Genomic DNA, 21,373 nt, shown 5'->3' with positions numbered 1-21,373 from the left:
AACATACAATAAGAGGTACGCAGTGAACTACATCTTTCGTGACGTTATTATCGCGCGATAAACTATCGGTGTCACGTTTTACATCATCGTGAAAAGCGAAACAACTAGATTTTCGCGCGATAAAAATGACGTCAAACGTGCCTTGCTACGCAGGGGCTGCATACTAATTTCGTTTTATCAACATTCCCTTAATGCAAGCTCATCGTTTAGGCTCGATCTTCTTTTGCTAACACATCACGTGCCTAAGTTATGCAATGTATATTTGCAAAATATTATACAATTCATTGGATAAGATATCGTCGGTTGGTGGGCGAATCGGTAAGATGCACTGTTAAAATGCGCGATGCGCAGAAAGGCACATCATGGAAATCGGCACATTCAGGCAACTGGAAGTTTGACCATGATCGATCCAATATAGGTTAGGTTTACCTGCGAAGGTTGCGGAGGTGAGAAGGGAGTCGCTTCGTGTAGAACCTGACTCACCCAACCCAGGGTTACCCTCTAGAGTGGTGAAGATGCAACTTAAGCTAAGTGAAAGAAAAGGTATTGCCGGTAAATAAAACTAGGTACCTACTATATTTAGTAAATTTTCATATTCAATAATTCCTATAAAAAGTCGTAATTTGACACATCTTCGAACTGCTGTGTTTGTGTGGAGGGCCGCGTAGTGGCGCCTCCGGGCCGGTACTGTGGTTGCTGGGGACACAATACAGTTACAATTAGTAAGCTTACATCAAAATGACAAACATGAAATTAGAAAAAATCAATCTCAAATTTTATTGTTTTTAGTTTTTATCGTCGCATTCCACTTGAGATGAATAAGTTTTAGAAATTATACTTGCAATAATCACTATGCCTATAAAATTAAGTTTCTTTTATTTGTCAATGATTCAATAAATAACTGGACGTTATAAATATGCCCTTGGAAGAAACATAAAAATCAAACATACAATTTTGTTTTTTTCCCTTTATCACCTTATATAATCACGTATGATAAGGTTATGCTTGTAAGGAGACCTTGTGTATACCGTTGAGGCATTAAGTTACGGCGAATTAGTTACTCCCATCATTAAATAACTAAACCTTTACAAAATGATAATCACATCCTGTACCATTTAATGATAAACTAAAATTTTTATTTACAAATTATTGAAAATGTGCAGAAGATGATGATAATGAAGAAAAGAAAATAAAGAAAGCATGCAGCAATGGAAGGAAAAACGCACGAATCAAATGTAACAGTTCTGTTTTGAATGAATTAAGAATAAAATAAAATAGTTGAACAATTTCTTGAAACTGATTTAGTAGTGCAGCTATTTCTTGAACTAGAAGATATTTTCGTGCTACACATATAATTGTAGGTATATCTGATCAATAAGATGATAATACATCATCAATCTGCCGGAACTGTTTCACTTGATAGGTGACCGTTGGTAGGTAGAACCATAGGAAATAATTACGTACTTAAATCTTCAATACCTATATTCTTATTTTAAAATTCAATTAACATCTTAATTTTTTTTATAATACATTGATGTATGATTAATTGTTTGCCATAGTTGTCATTTATGTGAAGAAAAAAGTCGTTGCATTCAAACAAATAAGTACAATGTCTTTATCTTTATATTTCTATGGTTCTTAACCCAAGTTAGAGTTAGTTAAAGAGTTGATGTCTGTTTCACACGGACTGAGTAAATTAAAATAATCCTTAGTAACATAGAAATTGGCCCGATTTTCGATTGTCTCAATTAATAATTTCAATGTAAATGTCGTCTTTGGTATTAACGTACATTCAGTACAACTACATTTTAACACTTGTGTAATAAGCTATGCAAACATTATAATACTTGTTATAACTAAAGAGTATGCTAAAAAATAATATCCAGAAAAGAATTACTCAGAGATAAGAATATTTAAATCTCGCTTATTTTCGGCGTTTTAACTACTATTTTGAGAGACAACACATGAAGAATTTTAAGCCACTAAGTTCGTGAGAAACAGTCAAAGCACACACAGATGTATGTTAGTAACAGAAATGGCGAGCATTACTTGTGCTGTGTTCACATTGGTGGGCGGCCGCCTCTCGACGCTTGCTGTTGCTAGAAACACACCGCTACTGAGCATGCTTGCTCAACGCTCTATACAGCATTGGTTTTAAAACTATATAATTATGGCTAAGTGCTCTGGTATTCTTCTCGTAATTATAGATAGTATGTGATGCGTATGCGCATCCTGTTGCCGCGTGAATTTTACTTGCTCGCCTACATATATAATATAACTATTAGTTTAACCTTTGTTGTCACGAACACACAAGCCATACAGGTCAACGTGGCATTTCAATCTTTTCAAGACTATGGGCTCTGTCTACCCCGTACGGGGACTTGACTATATGTATTGTGAAAAAAGTCACTACCTAAACATGTCATATAATGACATCACAAAAATCTTACTAGAATTTTTGTGTTCCTGAATGTTTCACGCACACACATTCCACAAAAGTTATAGTTAAATATTGTAATTTAAAGGGAAGTTACAATTTTTTTAATAATATCTTAGCTAAACGTACGAGAAGTAAACCAGTCTTAAGCGTTCTATTTCGATGATAATGCCCAATAAAAGTTAAGGTCAGCACATGGGCCATTTAGGCGAAAAATTTGCCCAAAAGTGTTGCGACAAAAGAAATTGTGTTTGATCTCACAATCACCATTTGGATCCCAATTCTATCATTAGACCAAACAGCTGAACGTGGCTTATCATTCTTTTTAAGCATAAATGACTCTGTCTACCCCGCAAGGGTGATGATTATATGTACGTATGTATGAGATTGAGCATAAAGAAGAAGCGATTGAGCAAGCATGAAGTGAGAAGGAAAAAATGTGTTAGAGAAATGGTGAACAAACAAACAAACAATGATATGACACAAAGTACGAGCTAAAGTAAATTAAGTTATGGAGTTTTAGCCCCTCAGTTAAGTACCATATCCCATCTAAACACACAAATTACAAATACTATTCAATTTACATGGGATACTAAACTCATATTTATTAGGAATGTTAACATTTATCAAATCTTTGATATTTTTTTTAAGCACCGTGTCCAGTGAGTTAAGCTAACAAACGTAGGAACTAAAATGTGACAACTAAGTGCAAAAAAAAATATGGACAATGTGCATAATTTGATATCCATCACAGATATACACTTATATTAAGAACAGAGTGTAAATATGAAACATTAGAATTCAAATAAAAAAAATTGTGGGTACCACAGACATAGATCGCTAGCCACCTATCTGTTTTAAAAGACAGAAGAAAATGACAGGATTTTACCGGCACATTCCAATAAATAATATACATATATAGAATGAAACAAAAAGAAATAGATGTTTGAATTAAAAAAATATATTGTAATAATTGCACTCCGTTTTGTCACGCTAACTACTTATATACAGGTTTGAAGCTGAATCTAAGTCTGTGCTAGGAATAGGGATGTGGACTATTTTTGGGAAAGTGTTTAAAACCATGCATAAGTACCAAATATAGCCCAAACTATTTATTATTATTTTTTTATTTGAAGTAATACCTTTAAAATAATTTATTTAAATTCCATTTAAAATTTCGCGCTAAAACGCGGATACCTGTCAAACGGCCGCTGTGATGTCACGCGTTATAAAATATTGTCGAAGTTGTATGCAATGAATAGTTATTTCATAGTTGTGTGATAATAATATGAATTCAAAATTTTATAAATATTGTGCGGTGCCGCAGTGTAAAATTACAACAATTAAAACACCTGAAAAACTGTTTATTCACGTTCCACGTACAAAAACGATGCTGAAAAATTGGCTTCAATTAGCCCGTCGGGATCCGGCACTTGTATCTACACAAAGTAAAATGTATTTCTATGAGGATCATTTTGATGTAAGTTTGATAATATTTGTTACATTTACTTGTATTAAAATAATTTAACTCTTCAAGTTTTCAAAGACGAAAACTCGAATTTTTAGGTTAGAAATAAAGTAAACAATGTTTCGTAGTTTCATTATAGTTGCATTATAGTAATTAATGATATGGAGAATTATCCAGAATATCTTTTGATGGGCACAGTATCCCAGATCAGACTGAGAGCAGGTTGTGTACCAAGAAAGTTTGCATGTCAACCCGATAGAAAAGACGAACCGAAAACATAACAACTCGACTATTAGCAGTTAAAAGGCAAAGATTGGAATCAATAGCGGAATGTGAAAGATAAAAAGAACAGACTCATTCTACACAAAGTATTTCCGTGGCTAAGAAAATCGGACGGTAATCACGGTAATAATATGATCCAAATATCAACAAACACCATAGTATTTGACAGCGAAAATTCATGTATTGCAACGCGTGACATCACGCATTTTGATTGGTGTTCATTGTCACGTGACTTGAGGGTGAAATATTTAATTACATTTTATTAAATAAAAAAATAATCCCTTGTTTATTGAGGAAAATATTGTGTTTTTTATTATTTTTACTATAGAAACTACCTTTTCGTGGTAAAATTTTATACTTATTTGAGTACAGTCCACATCCCTATTAATGTTAGTACCTATTCAAATATAGAAGAAATATCTATCAAAGTGTAATTAAAAAGTTAGTAAAAATGCTAGAATTTAAAAGTTAAGTTTACTTGCTACGAAAGTGAAATGAAAAAGTTTGTGAAAATGCCTTTTATCTATAAAAGTAAAATGAAAAAGTTTGTGACAATGCCTTTTATCTATAAAAGTAAAATGAACAAGTTTGTGAAAATGCCTTTTATCTACATATAAAAGTGAATTTAACAGGCCTATTTGGAAGTGTTACCTGCTGCAGTAGATGCCTAAGCCCAGGGTTTGAAGGTAGGAGCGGTCTCATGATGCGGGGCGCGTGACCGCCGCCAGCGCCGCGCAGTTGCTGGATCTGTTGCTGTAACTGAACGATGACAGATTTCTTTTTAGTTTAGGAAGTGAAAAAAATAAAATAAAAATAAAGCTTGAAACTGAAATTATTATACCTACTAGTAACGGAATACATACTAGTACATACATACACATTACATACGGAAATGATAATTAAATTGTATTATACCATTTGTACCATCTCTGTCTTTTATTGTGTATGTTGCCGTGCGGTGCTGGTAATATGCGTTCACAAAAACTGTACCTAAATAATTGAGACCTATATTGTTACCATATGAAAATGAAAAATTATTTATTAAGTAACTTACAAGCGGGCAACAAATTAGTGGCTGGAGCCTCCATTTAAGTGCATAATGCACTTGTGTTTGGAGTATCCGCTCTTCTAAAGTATACCTATACTATACCATATTCAAGGAATAAATGATTATGATTACGTCTGTAGTCGATGCAGCAGCCTACCCACTAAAGTTTAATAAGTGTGCCGCCTCCATAGAGTAAGATCCCAGAGCCGTAAGACACAACTTATTTTCTAAAGAATGGATCTTTCGATTCTCAGTAGTCTTTCATGTACTTTTAATACCTGCATGTTTGTGAGACTTGCCCAGTGACACCTGCGCAGGTACCAGGCGAGAAAGGTAACTAAAAATCACAGTTACTTAACTTAAATTTTTATGACTGATTTTTATATATATTTTATAGAATATTACTCTGAACTCATATCAGAGAAGTCAGACGCTTTCCATGCGCCAGAACTTTTGTCAGACGCTTTAAAGTTCTATCAAAAAAAAATTAACTTAATTTATTTTTAAATGTCTGACTTTTATATATGTTATTCAGATAACTATTACAAAGTTGTATTAAATCAGTCAGACAGTTTGTAATGACCAAACACCCCTTAAACACAAGAATTACTCAGCCTCGAGTATGAGCGCGATAGCACAATGCGCATGCGCGTCAGAGTAAAATATCTAATATTTGAAAAGTACTTACTGTTTTCAATTTCATATTTTTGCATATCTATTCAAATACGATGAAATTTATAATTAAAATAATAATTAATCATTTTTAAAATAATATAATATATTGCATATAAATAGGGGAAAATGAATTTTTTTGTAGCAATAGCCTTTCAAAAAGAATGATTCTTAATTTATTTAAAAAAATATATCTATTATAATAATTTCAATAAAAAAATAATTAATTATGATTAATCAATTGAATAATTATTTTATTGTCTCTTTATCATCTTCATCATCAAAATAATCATTTGAATTTTCATCATTTATTAAATCTCAATACTGTCCACTCAAGTCATCGTCCTCATCATCAGTTAGATTGTCGTTGCTGGCAGAATATTCCGTAAAAATAAAATCATAAACAATTAAAAAATAGTATAGTAATAGTAAACCTATAACATATAAATATAAGTGAAAGGCGACTAAGGGATAGGCTTACAAACTTGGGATTCTTTTTTAGGCGATGGGCGAGCAACCTATCACAATTTGAATCTCAATTCTATCATTAAGCCAAATAGCTGAACGTGGCCATTTAGTCTTTCCAAGACTGTTGGCTCTGTCTTCTCCGCAAGGGATATAGACGTGACCATATGTATGTAGTCTACTTTAATTTCGACACCACCGCAACGGCTTCGATGGTCCAGTGGTTAGCGCGTGAGACTGTGAAGTTGGCGGTCCGAGTTCGAGTCCCAACAATAACAAGATATATATTAATTTTTATTTTATTAAAAATATTTTTTTTGTGTTGTTTGAGTATTTATTAAAAAAACTCAAAGAAAAAGAAAATCAAAATACTACATATAATCATACGGTAAAAATATTTTGTCTGTACATTTAATATTTTGACTGAAACAAATTTTATTTTTATATTATATTATTTTAAAAATGATTTATTATTATTTTAATTATAAATTTCATCGTATTTGAATAGATATGAAAAAATATGAAATTGAAAACAGTAAGTACTTTTCAAATATTAGATATTTTACTCTGACGCGGATGCGCATCGTGCTATCGCGCTCATACTCGAGGCTGAGTAATTCTTGTGTTTAAGGGGTGTTTGGTCATTACAAACTGTCTGACTGATTTAATACAACTTTGTAATAGTTATCTGAATAACATATATAAAAGTCAGACATTTAAAAATAAATTAAGTTAATTTTTTTTTTATAGAACTTTAAAGCGTCTGACAAAAATTCTGGCGCATGGAAAGCGTCTGACTTCTCTGACATGACTTCAGAGTAATAGTCTAGAAAATATATATAAAAATCAGTCATAAAAATTTAAGTTAAGTAACTGTGATTTTTAGTTACCTTTCTCGCCTGGTACCTGCGCAGGTGTCACTGGGCAAGTCTCACAAACATGCAGGTATTAAAAGTACATGAAAGACTACTGAGAATCGAAAGATCCATTCTTTAGAAAATAAGTTGTGTCTTACGGCTCTGGGATCTTGGACTACCAGGGTTTGCTGGAGATGCTGTATCTTCTCCAGGTGCTGGTGAGAGAGTGACTCACCTCCAGCTGCTTGTAATGCTGCTCTTGTTGCTGCGCCGCGTGCAAATGCGACATGATGTCCCTCTGAGACTTGTACTGCTGCTGGTGAGCCGCCTCCAGGGTTTGCTGGAGATGCTGGATCTTCTCCAGGTGCTGGTGAGAGTGTGACTCACCTCCAGCTGCTTGTAATGCTGCTCTTGTTGCTGCGCCGCGTGCAAATGCGACATGATGTCCCTCTGAGACTTGTACTGCTGCTGGTGAGCCGCCTCCAGGGTTTGCTGGAGATGCTGGATCTTCTCCAGGTGCTGGTGAGAGAGTGACTCACCTCCAGCTGCTTGTAATGCTGCTCTTGTTGCTGCGCCGCGTGCAAATGCGACATGATGTCCCTCTGAGACTTGTACTGCTGCTGATGAGCCGCCTCCAGGGTTTGCTGGAGATGCTGGATCTTCTCCAGGTTCTGTTGCCGGGCGACCTCCAGGCCGTCGAGCTGGGCCCCGGGACGAGAGAGGGAGGAAACTTGCTGGACTTGACCGCCCATGCCACCACCCACCATCATACCCTGGGGTAAGAATTAGGAAATGGGAACTATATTTTCTATCACCAAAATTTATATTTGTCATCAAGTTGTATCACCTAATAAATAGATCTATCGCCACGAAATATTTTCGTTCTCAGATAAACAAAAATTGTTCCCAGGTATGAATTATCAAATTAATGTTAATATATGTGTAAAATAAGAGATCGATAACCAATTAAATTATATTGAATTACATGAATATAAACTTCGTTCTTATAATAATAGTTTTGTTACTTAAATAATAGCTCTGTGCTCAGAAAGGTAGATCTGTCACCAATACAGTAGTAACATTTTATTTCGTTCAGATATTAAATTAATAGTATTCGTTACCAATTTAATACATCAATTTATAATTTTAATGAATAAATGATCAAAGGGGCGGAGACAAATTGGCGCGCTTTAAAAATTGACCAATCCGGCCTCAACGATGGGTAGTAGTTAACTATTGATTATTTTAACTTTAATTAAGTGTTTTATCTACTATTCTGCTAGCCATAAGCCAGCTATTTTAAACCAGCGCTGATTGTTCAGTGGTTATTATTTTTAAGAATAAATATTGATTATTTTAACTTTAATTAAGTGTTTTATCTACTATTCTGCTAGCCATAACCCAGCTATTTTAAACCAGCCCTGATTGTTCAGTGGTAATTATTTTCAACAATAAATATTGATTATTTTAACTTTAATTGTTTTATTTACTACTCTGCTAAAAATTTTATTTAAATATAATTTATACTACCAGTGGAAATTTAGAACCTTGGGAGTCTAGTTAAGTAGCAGAATCTTTTGGTTGAAACGATGATGACAACCCTAATTTTTTATTTGAACTTAATGCAATTTTCTAGTAACATAATATGATTTATTGGTGATCTCTTTAAAATAGTTTGCTTAAATACTTATTAGGACACACCTATTATAATACATACAAAAACATTTATTTGGTACTAGACCTTATATCTCAGGATTTTAGGTGATTTATTGTGGAACTGATTTTGCATTGTTTGGTGACTACATTTTGGTGACAGATCTACTATGTTGAGGACAAACCCTATTATTTAAGAAACACAAAACTAATTAAATTGGTGATAGCTTAAATGATACCCTTAGGAAATTAATGAACGTTATACAGGGTGACATTTAAAACAACTGCATCCTTTTAAACATAGACTATGCCCATGCTTCTGAGTCATTTGAGCCTATTTTTATTTAAATTAAACGTCATCATTTTCACATTTAAAAAATCCTCAAAAACTACGTCACATGCTTTATTAAAGACCAATACTACAAAAAAAAATTAAAACTAAACATGTAAATAAATGTCTGAAAAATAAATAATTTTTCTAGTATCAAGATCAAGTAAAGTACAGAGTTGTCGAGATCGCTCAGCTGAATGAATTGTGTCGTTGACCTCTGAATCCTACGCGTCGCTTTTCCGCCGGCCGGGGTGATATGACGTATTTAGGATCGTGGATTTTGATACTTTTATTTTTTTTCGTACTTTCTGAAATATGAACCAATAATTTTCTTTTAACGTTTTGAAATATTCTTTAGATGAGTACACTAAACAGTTAAATTTATGCAGTTGAATTAAAAGTCACCCTGTATAAGCTGTAACTCATAAAAAAATACGTTTTTTTTTTTAATTTTCATCCGAAAGCAAACCCTGTTTATAGTTTTAAGTGATTCATACAGTTTTACAGCAAAAGTTTCAGATGGTGCACCCAAGCTTAAAAAATGCCTATTCATTCTTACCTTGAAAATACATAAGTTCTAGACATTGGTGCATAGAAAAGTGTGCAATTATAATAATTTTATGATAATATACATATGTATAAGAATTATAATATATGATGAATAGCCATTATTGTGTACCAGGGTGTGCAGGGTCCACATACCTGCTGATGCTGCATCTGTGTAGATGGGCCGGCCATCATGCTGCTCCCGGCGCCCATGTTCATGCCGCCGGACGACATGCCCGCCGTCGGCATGGAACCTGGAATGGCGGTACATGCTGGGTTAATAGGTCCAATGCTCGAGGAAAGCTAAAGAATATATTTGTAGTGCCGAAAGTTCGAAGTCTTACTTTATCGAACAATTGTGATAAAGTAAAACTTACTGCTAGGTACTTGTTTTTTAAATGGTCTACGTACGTGGTTCCTATTTTTGGTCTTTTAATTAACTATTACATATGTTAAATACAAAATATTTTATACTGACGTTGTTGTTAACACTGTGGAAAAAACCTCTGCGGTTTCTATCAGTGTTCTGATACATATGTACTAGATATATTAAATTTTGTGCCGTGTGGTTCCCGGCACCAATACAAAAAAGAATAGGACCACTCCATGGATGTCGTAAAAGGCGACTAAGGGATAGGCTTACATAATTGTGATTCTTTTTTTAGGCGATGGGCTAGCAACCTGTCAATATTTGGATCTCAATTCCATCATTAAGCCGAGCAGCTGAATGTGGCCATTCAGTCTTTTCGAGACTATTGGCTCTGTCTACCCCGTAAGGAATATAGACGTGACCGTATGTATGTATGTATTAAATTTTTATATATATTGTGAAATGTGAAAAAAAACTAATCTCGGTGGAAATGCTCCTCTACCAAGAATGCATTCCAGTTACCTAAAACAAAACTAATAACAGAATTAATGACCTTGATATTTGCCATGATTCTTTGTTTAAATTAAAAACATCCTATCAATGATACATCATATATTTTTATGCAAACACATATGTTATGTGCGTTGATGAAGAAAGAAAAATTAAAAAAATCTTAACTGAAAATTATAACACTATGACAAAATGTTAAGATTTTTTTAATTTTTCTTTCTTTTAATATATATATATATATGTAAGCTATATTAATTAACAAATTTTATCACAAAATAATATATATATCTAACAAATTTTGTCATAGTATTACACTTTTCATTTATAATAAGTTTAAATAAAAAAGAGTGAGATAGACATAGAGAAGGTAAGAAATACTTTGTGCATTATTACCGGCCATCGTCGATGTGGGCATCGCAGAGCTGACCGCCGGCTGCTGTTTGTTGATGATCTGACTGATCTTCTGCTGCTGGATCACCTGCGCGTCATTCATGAAAAGATATTTATTTTGTGTGGTTCCCGGCACCAATACAAAAAAGAATAGGACCACTCCATCTCTTTCACATGGATGTCGTAAAAGGCGACTAAGGGATGGGCTTACAAACTTGGGATTATTTTTTTAGGTGATGGGTTAGCAACCTGTCACTATTTGAATCTCAATTCTATCATTAAACCAAATAGCTTAGAATTGAGATTCAAATAGTGACAGGTTGCGAGCCCGTCGCCTAAAACGAGAATCCCAAGTTTATAAGCCCGTCCCTTAGTCGCCTTTTACGACATCCATGGGAAATGAGATGGAGTGGTTCTATTCTTTAATTTATTTAATGCTGCGTAATTATAAGATTCACGCGCGACGTCGTTTCGTTCGCGCGAAAATCAATTTTTTTTTTACATACATATCACGTCTATATCCTTTGCGGTGTAGACAGAGCCAACAGTCTTAAAAAGACAGGCCACGTTCAGCTGTTTGGCACAATGATAGAATTGAGATTCAAGAGTGACAGGATGCTAGCCTGTCGGCTAAAAGAAGAATCCCAAGTTTATAAGCATACCCCTTAGTCGCCTTTTACGACATCCATGGGAAAGAGATGGAGTGTGTCCTATTCTTTTTTCTAATGGTGCCGGGAACCACACGGCAATAAATACTCTGCCACGCCCTTTTTCCGGAGGGTTGGGCAGAGACTAAATGTTTCCACAGAATCGCCACGATCCCTGCATACATTTCCCGCTTCTAGGTCGGTTTTGGGTGCTCTTGACGTGAGTTCTCGCCATAACCATAGAGTGACCATAGAGTATGAGTAAGTGACCATAGAGCGTGAGTTAGTGACCATAGAGTGTGAGTTATTGACCATAGTGTGAATTAGTGACCATAGAGTGTGAGTTAGTGACCATAGAGTGTGAGTTAGTGACCATAGAGTGTGAGTTATTGACCATAGAGTGTGAATTAGTGACCATAGAGTGTGAGTTAGTGACCATAGAGTGTGAGTTAGTGACCATAGAGTGTGAGTTAGTGACCATAGAGTGTGAGTTAGTGACCAAAGTGTGAGTTACCTTCCGCAGCCTGTCGACGAAGGTTGCCTGGTTGTTGGGTATGAACCCGAGGTAGGCCTTCTTGTCCGGCGTGTAAAGCAGGATCAGCACTTTGATGTCGCACTGCGGGGGCGACGTGTTCGGCGAGAAGTGCACGCAGCCGGCCTATACGGACAAAATTAAAAAAAAAGGTTAAATTTTCAAATAGTTAGAACACAGTACAAAAAAGAATTGCCGTGTGGTTCCCGGTACCAATACAAAAACAAATAGGACCACTCCATCTCTTTCCTATGGATGTTGTAAAAGCCGACTAAGGGATAGGCTTACAAACTTGGGATTCTTTTTTAGGCGATGGGCTAGCAACCTGTCGCTATTTGCATCTCAATTCTATCATTAAGCCAAATAGCTGAGCGTGGCCATTCAGTCTTCAAAGTCTCAGTCAAACGAGCCAGAGAAGGCAAATAAAGTTGTTATTTGCATCTGTCTTTAACGAGCTTTGAAATCATCACTGACGAATGTAATTAGTACCTATATTTTATAAATTTTATAATAAGGAAGAAAACACGCCGATAAATCGCCACGCAATGCAGAAACCGACTTTACTTTACAAACTATCTAGGTACATGTACATATACTTACGAAGCCGTTGACCATGACTTTGGTGAGTGCATCCAGAGCCTCGCTGGGCTGAAGATGGAACAGCACTGACTTGCTGTCCTTGATAAGCAACTTGTTCCTTCCTGTCACCATTTTATAGTATTGGTTCTTCCAATGTCACTTACTTTTAACGGTCATCGAAGTCATCAACTTCACGTGAACGAGTAGTGAGAGGGGAGAGCGAGAAACCGAGAGGGGGGAGCGAGAAACGAGTAGGGGGAGGGGGGAACGAGCCAGAGAAGGCAAATTAAGTTGTTATTTGCACCTGTCTTTAGTGAGCTTTGAAATCATCACTGACGAATGTAATTAGTACCTACCTATATTTTATAAATTTTATAATAAGGAAGAAAACACGCCGATAAATCGCCGCGCAATGCAGAAACCGAGTTTACTTTACAAACTAAGTAGGTACGGTCGCGTTCATAATTGCAGTCATAGTTCGCAAATCTTTATAGCTTGCAGTCACCGCTGTCACTCACACATTCACACAAATAACACAATAAACGTTGCTAAGCGTTGGGTAACGCGAGATATCATCAAGAAGAGGGTAGCGTAAAATTACATAACATTAACATATACTTACGAAGCCGTTGACCATGACTTTGGTGAGTGCATCCAGAGCCTCGCTGGGCTGCAGATGGAACAGCACGGACTTGCTGTCCTTGATTAGCAACTTGTTCCTCCCTGTCACCATTTAATAGTATTGGTTCTTCTAATGTCACTTACTTTTAACGGTCATCGAAGTCGAAGGTGAGAGGGGAGAGCGAGAAACCGAGAGGGGGGAGCGAGAAACGAGTGGGGGGAGGAGGGGGGGGGGAACGAGCCAGAGAAGGCAAATAAAATTGTTATTTGCATCTGTCTTTAGCGAGCTTTGAAATCATCACTGACGAATGTATTTGGTACCTACCTATATTTTATAAATTTAATAATAAGGAAGAAAATACGCCGATAAATCAACGCGCAAATCAGAAACCGAGTTTATTTAACGAACTAAATAGGTACATATACATATACTTACGAAGCCGTTGACCATGACTTTGGTAAGGGCATCCAGAGCCTCGCTGGGCTGAAGATGGAACAGCACCGATTTGCTGTCCTTGAGGTACTCGCCGCCGATGTTGCTGATCAGCTGCTTGGGCATCAGCTGCATCAGCAACTTGTTGGGCCACGTCACCACTTTCAGTTCCGGCTCCACGTCCTTGGAGCTGGCTGACACCTGTTAAAAAAAATATTTTCAATGAATAATCATCCCACCAAAATCACGAAACGAGACTTTCCCTGTGAAAAAGTTGTCAGATCTCATTTAGAGCCAACATTCCTTTTTAACGGGCTCTGTCCCGGGTTCGAATCCCAGTCAGGGCATGATGAGAAACTATCTATTTCAGATATTTATATCTCGTAACACAAGTCTAAACCTGACTTGGAGGCTATTTCAATCTGTGTAATTTATCCCGTAAATATTTATATATCTATACAGTGACCTCACCTCTCTCTCTCTCTCTCACACACATCTCTGCGTGTTCCCGGTCGCACCCTCCACAGAACTACTTCGGGGCCCGGGGTCCACCTTCCAACTTTTCTCTCTCCATTTGGTCCGATTTTTGGCATCCTCGGATTTCAGGACATTGGCTCGTCATCATTTCCGACGTCCAGCCATGATCATTTCGACCTGTCCCTTGGATACAATGACCTCACCTGGCAGGGTAGATGTCTGACAGTCTTCTGCTGGTCCCCTGGCCCCTTGCCCTTCTCCATCCACTCAATGATGCCGTTCCATATGATGCTCCGCTGGGATCCGGCCGCCGCTTGCGCAGGGGAGTTCGAAGGACCAGGGGAAAGCATGTTCGGCATTCGCTGTGAGAAAAAGTAATATTAGTTAAGTCCACATTAGATTTCTCAATATGTTTATTGCTAAAATCACGGCCTACCGTCTTTTCTTGCTAGATAAAACAATTTTAGTAGTAAACGTGTATAAAAAATAAAATTACTACTACCTAATTGGATATCTGTCAATGGTAGCTAGCAGTACAATGGAATTTTTTGGTTCATTGGGCATCAAAATTGGTTTAGCAGTTTTGGAGATCTTCATAATTCTGTAAAAAATTTAAATTGGTGTCCAAGTTCGCGGCGAACGATGTATGTAAGGGTATATACAATTATATAGGGTAATAAGGGTATATAGTATATACCCTTTTCTCATAATTAACTTGAATTAGTAGGTATAGGTTTAATTTTAATTTAGAAAATCAGATTATATTTTGTGTAACATGTTTCTCTAGAAGCGATTGCTTGTATTCTTTAGAGCAATAAATTCCTTAAATCTTTTTCTTTGCTGCTGAACGAAGTGAATTTAAGATGAGCGAGTAGATCACAAATAACACTGGCATTTCATATGGATTTTTTAATACCCACAAAAAATCCCTGAGCAAAAGCTAATATACTAATACACATACTTGAGCAGGTGGCGGGGGCGGATAAGACGGTTGCGCCAACTGAGTGAGTAACGCTGAATTGCTGCTATACAGGGGCTGACGTTGCTGCGACGGCCAGCCCGGCCTGACCTGACCTACTTGGCCAACTTGACCGACCTGGCCAACTTGACCCACTTGGCCCACCTATAGACAAAACACATGATATGTAAGTATGCTAAATATATCGTAAAATTGATTAAATATTTTATACAAAAAATTCAGTCAAAAATATTGAACAAGTTATACAATCACCTAACATAAAGACTAAAATATATTGTTAACATAAATTGTAATAAAAATAAAATTTGTGTTCACAAAGTTACTTATCATTTTGTTATTAATCAGATCAAAACTTGCGTTACATAGTTACGAGCAAAAGGAAATAGCTTTCAAAGATAAATACCTGTCCAATTTGACTCACTTGCCCAACTTGGCCCACTTGACCCACTTGACCAACTTGACCAACCTGGCCCACTTGGCCGGTTTGTCTCGGAAACAATGGCGCCGGTGGTCGGGCTCCTGTTTGCCGGTTTTGCCTGGTAACAACAAATTATAAACAGATAATTCATTTACATATTTGATTTGCTTAACACACCAAATTCATTTTACAATATATATGTATATACTGTTGGCTCTGTCTACCTTGCAAGGGATATAAACGAGACTATATATATATATATGAATAGAATATATTTATTTTGAAAATTGGATACAAGGTATCACTTTATTATATCTACTACGTAAATATATATATATATACTAGAAGCCGCCCGCGACTTCGTCCGCGTGGAATCAATCCCGCGGGAACTCCGGGATAAAAAGTAGCCTACATGTTATTCTGGGTCTTCAGCTACCTACATACCAAATTTACATCGTAATCCGTTCAGTAGTTTTTGCGTGAAAGAGTAACAAAAATCCATAGTGACATACTCACAAACTTTCGCATTTATAATATTTGTAGGATACTTAGGCGATGGGCTAGCAACCTGTCACTATTTGAATCTCAATTCTATCATTAAACCAAACAGCTGAACGTGGCCTATCAGTCTTTTGCAAGGCTGTCAGCTCTGTCTACCCCTCAAGGGATATAGACGTGACCATATGTATGTATACTTTTACTCACCCGTACACGTCTGTCTGTATGTCGGGCGCGGGCGGCGGCGCGGGGCTCGGGGCACGTTCGGTCAAGCTGTAGCCGCGCAGCAATACCAGGTGACGGGGATCCTATACGAAATGATCACATAATACATACATACATACATATAATCACGTCTATATCCCTTGCGGGGTAGACAGAGCCTACAGTCTTGTAAAGACCGATGGGCCACGTTCAGCTATTTGGCTTTAAGATAGGATTGAGATTAAAAATAGTGACAGGTTGCTAGCCCATCGCCTAAAAGAAGAATCCCAAGTTTATAAGCCTACCCCTTAGTCGCCTTTTACGACATCCATGGGAAAGAGATGGAGTGGTCCTATTCTTGATCACATAATGTTTATTATTTTAACGCAATTCTATTTATTTATTTATTCTTTATTGTAACAATTACCATTTGTAAAGTACTATAGGCGGAGTTAATGCTAATAGCATTATCTAACAGTCTACCATTGGGTTAAGCAGAGAACCTTTGTGTGGGTGATAATAATAATGTATAATAAACATACATACAATATCAATTATACTATAAACCTATACTTAAAATATATATATATATATATATACCTATAAACTACACTACAAATACATATATACTTACATATATATATATATATTTGCAACAGGTTACATACAGAGATTATTAACTCTCTCATGACTGAGTCGACTTAAAACTGGCGCGGCTGGGAGAAGCTTGAACGGAATCAGTAATTGTTGTACCAAACGGCTGAACGTTGCCTCTCAGTTTTTTCCAGACTATTGGCTATGTCTACCAAGCAAGGGATATAGACGTGATCATATGTATGTATGTATGTTTTAACTCGTTACATTCTTTTTACAAAAGAAGAACAACAACTTGATTTTTGATTGATCTTGAACATCGTGATGAAACCTGCACATTCAGGCAACTGGATGTGTAACCGTGACCGATCCAATACGGGTTAGGTTTATCTGCAAAGGTTGTGGAGGTCAGACGGGAGTAGCTTCGTGTAAAAACCTGACTCACCCAAACCAGGATCCATGGTCAAAAAGGCATACCCGGGCTCTTCTCCAGATTGGTGGGGATGCAACCAGGCCTAAAGCTAAGAGGAAAACATTCTTAAAACAACAGGTTACACACACAATACAATACAATCACGTCTACATCCCATGCGGGGTAGACAGGGCAGTTGACGTTGTTGTCAAAAATGCTGCAGGGCAGTTTGTTACCGCTTCTTCTGCACTGACGCCTTGGAAGCGGCGTAAACTTAGTTTTAAGTAATTTATTTGACGTCAACCAATGTTGTGAAACCAAAAGTTTTGACAATTATTAAGCGATATGAAGTATCCTATAACAATTAATAAAAATTTAGAATTTCGCTTATTAAGAGCTTCTCTAGTTAAAAATAAACAGCTTTAACAACAAAACATGCCGGGATACCATGGGCCAGCAAAACCTTTGATATAGCTAAGTGGAAAGATATTAGAGAAGCATATGGCATAGGCATATATACGGACAAGAAGAAGAAGTTGTAGCGGGAGCGATGATTCGGCTCGACCGCCACCAAAGGGAAGATCTTCCGCCAGGCTAGGTGTTATGCCTGGGGAACCGCGCGACAGACGATGTTGTGTCGGAGGTTGTATATATAGCTCCAATTCGTGAACTCTTTGAAATCGCGATTTGGATTCTTCGCTGCTATTGGCTGAGCGCATCAATGATTGACAGTTGTCATTTGATTGGATGTTGTGACGAGTGGCGTATAGATGTCGCCACAAAGTCAACGTTCGACGTTACCTTGGCATAGTTCCTCTGCTGGGCGGCATGTAGCTCTCCCCCGGCATGTTCGTACAAGGCGTGAAACGCTGTGAGCCTCCTGGAAGCCGCCACTGACAGCTGAGCGCCTCTCTCGCTGATGAGACGTGCGGCTTGCTCCGGAGTTGAAGGTGCTCCTTGGAATATATAAATGTAATAAGAAAATATTCAATTATAAATTAAATTTACATACATATGTACATATGGTCACGTCTATATCCCTTGCAGGGTAGACAGAGCCAACAGTCTTAAAAAGACTGAATGGCCACGTTCAGCTATTTAACCTAATGATAGAATTGAGATTCAAATAGTGACAGTTTGCTAGCCCATCACCTAAATTCCTTAGTCGCCTTTTACGACATCCATGGGAAAGAGATGGAGTGGTCCTATTCTTTTTTGTATTGGTGCCGGGAACTACATGGCACTAAATTTAATTTATTTTTCTGAAAATACCTATGTCTGTAAGCCGGCTAAGATCTCCTCTAATCTTTTCCATTCCTGTCATTCACCTTTTCTTGATATACATCATACAATCACGTCTATAACCCTTGCGGAGTAGACAGAGCCAACAGTCTTGAAAAGAATGATATGCCATTATCAGCTGTTTGACTTGATGATAGAATTGAGATTAAAATAGTGCTAGTCCATCGCTTAAAAGAAGAATGCCAAGTTTATAAGCCTATCCCTTAGTCGCCTTTAACGACATATATGTAAGAGATGGAGTGGTCTTATTATTTTTATTCTATGGGTCCCAGGAATTAAATATCACATATTTTTTGATATATTAATATACAATATATTCAGGACAAATTCCATACATTGAGCTATCGCCAAAGCAAGTTTCAGATTGATTGAGGAACTTTATTATGACATGTTTTCTTCAAAAAATTCTAGAGAAAGTCGCTGTAAAAGCTACCACTTTCTAAGACATACCTGGCGGCACCAATCCCCCCGCATAAGCGGAGTAGGGCGGGGAGGTACACAGTAATACTATATGTAGAGGTATGTCTGTCCGTCCGAGCTCATCGCAGCAAACCAGCGCTGTGGCCAGGGCTTCGGTGACGCACGCTCGACTCTCCGCATGACCTCCTACGTAACTGAAAGTAGAAAATACATTAATACATATAATCACGTCTTTATTCCGTCCGGGGTAGACAGACCCAACAATCTGGAAAAGACTGGAGGGCCACATTTTGCTGTACGGAATAACGCTCAAAAGAAAAATCTCAAGCTTATTAGCCTATCCCTTGATTGTTTTTACAATCTACACGGGAAGAGTAGCAGCTAGCATGCAGTAACCCAGCTTGTATTACAGTTTGTTAGCTTCTTCTCTTATGTAACTTATTATGCAACATACAAAATCAAAATTTTATTTTTAAGTCCTTTTACTTTATTTTGAGTTATTTCTATTACTAGCTGTGCCCGCGACTTCGTCCGCGTGGAATAGTTATTTTGATGATGAATAATTTAACCCGTTTTTTCACATTTTCTATTATTTCTATTATTCCATTTATTCAACACAAAAAGTATTTTTCAATTCGAACCAGTAGTTCCTGAGATCAGCGCGTTCAAACAAACAAACAAACTCTTCAGCTTTATAATATTAGTATACATATATTAGTGTTATACATCAGGCTAGCGTCCCCTTCAAGGAACAGGTAATGCTATTCAAAACAGAGAGTCAGAAACTCTTTAAAGAACAGTGCAGTTTGTTATCGCTTCTTCTGCACTGACGCCTAGGAAGAGGCAGTAAACTTAGCTTTAAGTAATTTATTTGACATTAACCAATGTTGTGAAACCAACGGACCCCCTCCCCTCCCCAAAAGGGTGTACTTGTACTCGTAGTTTGCGAAAACACTCTTGTACATAAGAAATGTCCTAGAATAACACCATTCTACTTAAATAGTCAGGAACCACACCAGACTTTACATCCAGGTTTATATACTTTCAATAATTATCAAAGGTATGTCTACGAATACGGGTACAAGAAAGAATAATACCTGCATTTGTTTAAATACCTATAATTTGTACATTATGCAAGCACATATACTCACTGGATTTTCTCAACTGCATCAATGACATGTTGCGGCGTTGTGAAGGGTCCGAATGTGAAGACTGGCAGGCCGGGGTAGCAGTCGGCAGCACGGTACCCCACCACGCAGTACACGGAGCCACTGCCGCCACCTTCTCCTATTGCACCTCCATGGAAATATCTATATAAGAGAACAAAGAACAAAATTGACTAAGGGATGAGCTTGTAAACTTGGGATTCTTCCTTTAGGCGACATGCTGGCAACCTGTCGTCACTATATGAATCTTAATGTTATCATTAAGCCAAACAGCCTAACAACAGCCCAAATGACCTATCAGTCTATTCTTGACTGTCGGATCTTGTCTTAGACTGTCGGATCTGTCTACCCCGCAAGGGATATAGACGTGATTATATGTATGTATGTAAAATTGAATAATCATCTTTACAAAGCTACTCATAAACTGATCCCTAAATATAAATTTAATCATTAATATCATTAAGGTAAACAAGCTTTGTGGTTCCCGATACTAATAGAAAAAAGAATAGGAACACTCCATCTCTTTTCCGTGGATGTCGTAAAAGGCGACTAAGGGGTAGATAAACAAGACTAGGGAAACAGCCTCCGAACTCATATTTCCCAAAAGTTAACTAATCTCTGATTGAAATAGGATTATTATACGTACTCGAGTGTAGGAAGCAAATAATTTGTAGACAACTCGCTTATGTATGCACCATTCACTGCGGTCGCTTCCACGACGAATACTACGCCGGCCTGTGTAGGCGACTCCGGTGCATTCACTACCATTTTTAAGTGTTATTAGCCTTACAATATAATCATTTAACTAAGAAATTAATAAAAAATGTTTCACAAGATCGCTTCTTTCCTTGTTTTTTGTTGACGTTTAACTGTTTGACCATATTTTGACGTTGGGACGTTGACTGGATTTAATGGAACGTTTAGTTTAGTTTTCTACAGTACTTTTCAGCTTAAATCGCGTTTATGTATGTGCGTGGCCTTGAGCCTATGCAAGAAATTCATAACATTTGAAATATGTATTGATATGTTTTAGGTTATTTTTTTTACTTTATTATAATAAAA

The 21,373-nt window shown here is 36.9% G+C and overlaps 1 protein-coding gene across 1 annotated transcript; it reads right to left on the bottom strand.

Moving 5' to 3' along the window:
• Positions 1-555: 555 nt before the first annotated feature.
• On the bottom strand, positions 556-21,214 carry LOC106135994 (mediator of RNA polymerase II transcription subunit 25). The gene is made up of 16 exons (XM_060951401.1): positions 20,958-21,214; positions 20,297-20,455; positions 19,176-19,339; positions 18,225-18,379; positions 16,421-16,521; positions 15,701-15,833; positions 15,280-15,441; positions 14,522-14,680; positions 13,845-14,042; positions 12,191-12,334; positions 11,033-11,117; positions 9,916-10,013; positions 7,769-8,002; positions 7,465-7,596; positions 4,839-4,946; positions 556-696 (listed from the first exon to the last, which is right to left on the bottom strand). The coding sequence occupies exons 1-16, from the start codon at positions 21,077-21,079 to the stop codon at positions 607-609; spliced, it is 2,244 nt and encodes a 747-aa protein (XP_060807384.1). The 5' UTR covers positions 21,080-21,214; the 3' UTR covers positions 556-606.
• Positions 21,215-21,373: the final 159 nt, after the last annotated feature.

Source organism: Amyelois transitella, chromosome 24 (genome assembly GCF_032362555.1).
Source record: "Amyelois transitella isolate CPQ chromosome 24, ilAmyTran1.1, whole genome shotgun sequence".
Taxonomy (NCBI): domain Eukaryota; kingdom Metazoa; phylum Arthropoda; class Insecta; order Lepidoptera; family Pyralidae; genus Amyelois; species Amyelois transitella.
This window is presented reverse-complemented; position numbering and strand designations above follow the sequence as displayed.